This window comes from Micrasema longulum, unplaced genomic scaffold (assembly GCF_059751315.1).
Source record: "Micrasema longulum isolate JH-2025_06_02 unplaced genomic scaffold, ASM5975131v1 h1tg001768l, whole genome shotgun sequence".
Lineage (NCBI taxonomy): Eukaryota > Metazoa > Arthropoda > Insecta > Trichoptera > Brachycentridae > Micrasema > Micrasema longulum.
The window spans coordinates 72943-78942 of NW_028278943.1; the positions used below are offsets into that span (position 1 = coordinate 72943).

Here is a 6000-nt window from a genome sequence, read left to right on the forward strand (position 1 = left end):
TTATTTATTGAAAGAAAACAACAAAAAAAAAACAAAATTTACAAATACAGGTAACCCCCTCTTATATTTTCGCAATGTAGTGACGTTCTCATTCTTCTTATTCTTAGAGGTGGGGGTCAGTGCTATGCAAACTCCTGACGTCACCGCGACCTGTGAAGATCTATTGTGACGAAAAGAAACTATTGAAAAAAAATGCTAGGAGAAATTGTTTTTAAAGCGAGCAATAGTTGGTTTGATCGGTTCAAATAATGATCTAACTTGCATTGCCTTAAAATAAAATTAAAATCAGCTAAAAAATATCCATAAGAGTTCCGTGAAAAATCCCCCGTTGATCGCGAAATTTCGCTTATCGCGGCCATGTCCAGAACGCACCCCCCGCGATCAACGGGGGGGGGGGGGTTACTAGTAGTTACAAATTTTCGGGACATGTTTCAAAATTACATCAAATGTTTCCCTCGGCAAGGAACACCCCAGTGAGGGAATACATATATATTCATAATAAATAAATTATATTTTATGTAACTCAATTATAACTAATGGCATAATAGGATGGGGAGGCACTAATAAAGCAATATTAAAACCTCTCGAATCTGCTCAAAAATCGACTATTAAGATACTTTTTAAAAAGCCATTCAGGTACCCCAGCGTCAAGTTGTTCGGGGAATTCGATATATTAGGTAAAAGGCAATTATATATATCTAGAATAATTATGTTTGTGAAAGCAAATTATTCTAACAAATCCCAAAAGGAACACTCCCACACTACCAGAAGTCAAACTAGAGGATGGGTCATGGGGTCTACCACAAACTCTGAATTGGGGCAAAGAAATTTCAGGTTTCGGGGCCCAAAAATATTCAATATGTTACCCAAACATTACAAAACCATGACCCGAATTCAATTAAATAAACTTGTAATAAAATGGTTACTGGATTTAGGTAGAGAAAAATCGTAAAACTTACTAAAAACATTCTAAAATAATAAATAGTATATGTATTGTATAACTTTTTGATAAATTAACTAGTAGGTAGTAATGCTATTGTTTATTTTTGCATAAAAATGTCTGCCTTAAAACAGGTTGTACCTAGTTAAGCAGACAAGACATAATCCAGAGAAATCTATTACCTAAGTATGTATGTAGTAGATGAAGAAATTGTAATTTTTGTTAATAAACCATTATTATTATTACTTTTTATTTATTTGGGATAATTTATAAGGCGCCATTTTTGTGAAAATCCACCTCAAGGGCGCTGTACAATAAACATTCCAACACGTCTTGAAGGTACAGAGCGCGTAGGCGGTTGGGTATCTAGTTCCTCGTTTCCAATAATTATAATTTTTGCTAATTTTATAGGAGCTAGATTACAACACGTCTTGCAGCTACAGAGCGCAAGAACGATTAGAAAACTAGTCCCCATTTACATGTCAAAAAAATGGCTGACAGGAGTTTTTAATTCAATTCAGTTCATTGGCGAAAATCGGCGTTTATAATAAGTAAAGCATAGTATTTTTATGATCTGTTCGCAAAATTAAGACCCTTTTTACAGTTGAAGCTTAAGTAAGAAACGATTTTATGTTAATTTAATTTACACAATATGTTTGCAAGTTGATGGCGGCCTTCGTGGTGTAGTGGTCAAGACGCTTGATTCACGCACGGAAGGTTCCGGGTTTGATTCCCGGTGAGAACACAAAAATTCAAATGTGATTTTTCTCAAGCCTGGGTGCTCTGTGATGTAATTCACCACTGTAATTAGGCCTCCTGGCCTGTTGTGGTGCAAAAAAAAAATGTAAAATGTAAAAAAAAATATATATATCGCCTTGAGTCTTGCAGCCACAAAGCGCGTGGACAGTGGAATTCTAGCAACTTAAAAATGATTTTAAAAGGTTAACAACAAAAACATAATACCAATAGGTACCATTGAGCAAAGTAGTAATAAGTTTGGCAAGTGTACATGATGCGTCGGCATAAAAAGGAAACGATAAAAACGAAAGTAAAAATGTATAATTTTTTTTCAATATCTGCAGAAAATATCAATAATAGATTAAAAATAATACAAACCAACAAAAAAGACTGCTGTCCTTTTTTTTCTCGGTGGATGTCATTTTACGTAGTATTTTAAAACTGAATTAAAATTATTTCACTTGAAACTTTGTACTAACAACGTTTAATTTTAAGTTTCTTTAATGTATTCACTTCAACACATAAAATTGTAGCAACTCCTCTAACAATTTGTTCAAAATAAATAGTTTTTCAGACTCTTTAAAAAGTGCCTTCTTAAAATTATGAATAGATGCGTATGTACTTATAATGTCGCATTTAGCGTTTAATGTTTAACTGTTTGAATAATATATGGAATTACTTATTGTACAGACTTCAAATTACTTTGTATTGTACTTGAAGAGATAATGAATAAATAGTGTTCTAAATCGCGTTTTTTAATTTCTGATTATTAAGATGTGATAATAATTTCTTGTATTTGCTACTAGTTAGTGCATAGAAAAATTAACACAAGTTGTATGAATTTGCTGCTACTTGTGTATTTTACAGTAAAATTGACACTAGTTGCTGCTACTTATCCCACAACACAAGTAGTTTTATTAATTTTCTGCTATTTTTCCACAGTGAGAATGACACTATGTCGCATAAATTTGCTGCTACTTTTTCCACAGTGAAAATTATTTCTATTATTTTAATTTTCTGCTGCTTATTTCATAATCAGGTTGACATAAATTTCCTGCATTTTATTTCACAGTAAAATTACACTATGTTGTCTTAATTTGCTGCTACTTATTCCACAGTAAGAATGACACTAAATTGTATTAATTTTCAGCTACTTATTTTATAATAAGGTTGAACTATGTATTAATTTCCTGCCATTTATTCCATAGCATAATGACAATGTGTTGTCTCAATTTTCTACTGCTTATTCCACAGTAAGAATGACACTAATATTATCAATTTAATCGGCATTCACTTCGTAACACTGCATTATAAATTATTATGAAAATTAAACTTTGTTATCAGTGTTACACAATTTTATTATTTTTCAAGAACACAACTACAGTTTCGGAAGAGCACTCCTCCCATCGACGGGTGATATAAAACTAATAGTACATACAGAATATTGATCACGGTTTCGTTATAAAATCTATACAAAAACAACCAAATTAATCAGTGACGGTTGTATAGATTTTATAATGAAATTGTGAATAATAGTGCTCTCCCGAAACTGTAGTAGTGTTCATGTAAAATAATAAAATTGTGTAACACCGATAACAAAATTTTATTTTTATAACCATTTAAAATGAAACTAAATTGTATTAATTTGTTCCTACTTATTTCATAATTGTATTAATTTTCTGCCGTTTATTCCACAGTAAAATGACACTTATTCATATTAATTTGCTGCTACTTATTACACAGTAAGATTGACACTAAGTCAGTATTGTTAAGAATATTGGCCACTATTTACACAGTAGTCTGTCACTAGTTTTAATTTCCTGCCGTTTATTCCACAGTAAAATGACACTTAGTTATATTAATTTGCTGCTACTTATTACACATTAAGATTGACACTTAGTCGGTATTATTAGGAATATTTTCCGCTATTCACTCAGTAATCTGTCACTGGTATTTTAATTTTCTGCCGTTTATTCCACGATAATGACACTAAGCTGTTTACTGCTACTTAATTGAAAGTAAGATTGACACTAAGTGGTATTATTAGTATTATTTGACGCTGTTTATTCCTCAGTACGACTGACACTAGTTGTTTTAATTTCCCGCTGTTTACTCGACAGTAAGGTGACAATAAGATGTAATTAAGTGTCACTAATTCCACAGCAGAATGAGTACTGTACGCAAATTATGTATGTTGCCAGTTTCACAGTACTGGCCAATATCGAGAGCGCATTATAACTGAACTGGACAGTGATTGCCATTATTATAACTGGGACATCGACCTAATTGACTAAACAAGGAAGAGATTTTAATATGGAAGTGTACACAAATCATTACCAAGTCATATTTCAATAACCACAAGTCAATCTTCATATAAATTATTATAATAATTATATTTTTGTAATATTTATTCGATTCATTTTAATTATATTAATATTCTTCCCTAGAACAGAGTGAACGGTGCACTTACGGTGATTCTAAACGAAAATATGAAACTAATTATATCAAATTAATTATATAAATAAAAGACGAGTGATACTTTAATCCACAAATTTGGAATATCCAGTGACCGGTTTCATCGCTTTCGCGACATCTTTGAGACTGGTATCTTTATTAAGGAGTTCAATGTATTTATACAAAATTTATTATTTATTATTTTTATTTATTTATAAAGTACCTAAATACAAAACCGGTATTTCTTATGTATCTACTCTCACTGCCTCCACCTTCCATGGAATCATTTCTCTACAATACCGCAGAGTGTGTGCGGACCAACTACTGCTTTCCAAAATTATGACAGGAACGATTGACTGTACAGAGCTGCTTGGTTTAATAACAATACATGTGCCAGCCAGGATTTGTAGACGGTACCACCTGTTTCATGTACCAATAAGTAAAACATCGTATGTTAAAAATGCTTTTTTTCGTAGGACTTTTTCAATGTACAATACTAAATTTTAAAATATAGATTACACAAACATCACTCTGTCAGATTTAAAATTTACACTAAAAATGTATCATGTAACTTAGTAGACATTATGATAATAAATATGTACATCTCCCCTCCCCTCCTTATCCTCTCTTCAAGCATTCTTGTCCTAATCCCGCCCAATTTACAGTAACTTAATGTTCTTAAAATAAATATTAAAAAAATCTTTGATTATTGAGTACATGAAAATAAAAATTTTATATGCATAAATTGTATGTATTTATTTGATATGTAATATATTTTCTTTACTAACTTTGTATACCGTGAGGAAATCTGTTATTAGTTCTGAGTTTATACACTGTATCTGTTTGTTTACTAAAAATATGTATGTAGAACTGTTGATTTCCCAAATAAAATAAAATAAATAAATAAAACAGAGGTAAGGATGGATAATTCAAAATTATATGACAGTAAAATCTTAAGTCTGGTCATGTCAAAAGCAGACAGAACCAAAGGGCATTTTTGAGGCTTGTAATAAAAAAAAATATATATGTAATGTAAAAACAAACACATTGTCTTGTACAGCAGAAAATTTTCTTTTGAATGACGTTTAATCGTAATAATTTTGTTTTGACACAATTTGTGCTAATACCCATCAAATGCTGTCCTCAAAAAGTTTCTTAATCTCCTTATACTAATGTGTTTATTATTTATTTTTATGCTATTATGATTACAAACACTATCGTTTCACAAATCATTTAAAATTATAAATAAACGCACAGTCTACTGTTTTTAAAAACACAATAATATACTTTGGGACACCAAACTTGAATGAACAAAGCCAACTCAATGCAGATTAGTTAGAAAGTATGTAATGTTTATCTTATCAATAGAATTATCATAAAACCAGTAGATAATATGTTTTGATTAGTTTTATCTATGGACTGTAATAGAAATGAAACATTATTGTTTGTAATCACTTATGTTTAAATAATAAAAGGTGGATCAAAAAGTTTGGAACAATCCTAAGAGACAATAATAAAAAATATCATCCTTCATTACCATAGAATTAAGAATAGTCTAGAAACCGCATACGCACATCAAACTGAAGGCGACTCAACTACTCATAAATGAGTAGGTTTACATTTTAACGCATTAGTTTCTTTGTAGACGTCGCTCAGTACGCAACTCCTGATTTGAATTCAACTATGCTGTGTTGAGTCCTTTTAAAGTGTAGAAATACTGCTAGGATCTTTAAGAAACAGAATAGGATCACATTTCATGTGTAAGTAGCAAATGAATTACTTAAAAATTGAATTATTTTTCCTTCTGTTAGATTGTCAAAGAAACAAAATGAACATTTCGTTAGTGTTGCCAGGGTAGTAATTTTTTT

The 6000-nt window shown here is 30.9% G+C and overlaps 1 protein-coding gene across 1 annotated transcript in view; it reads right to left on the reverse strand.

Moving 5' to 3' along the window:
* Positions 1 to 2219, reverse strand: part of LOC148274057 (pleckstrin homology-like domain family B member 1) — a 31828-nt gene extending 29609 nt beyond the window's left edge. The window contains exon 1 of the mRNA XM_088237692.1: positions 2057 to 2219. Coding sequence (XP_088093818.1) covers positions 2057 to 2100 — 44 coding nt within the window. The 5' untranslated portion in view covers positions 2101 to 2219. The remainder of the gene's footprint in view (positions 1 to 2056) is intronic.
* Between the last annotated feature and the right edge of the window lie 3781 nt (positions 2220 to 6000).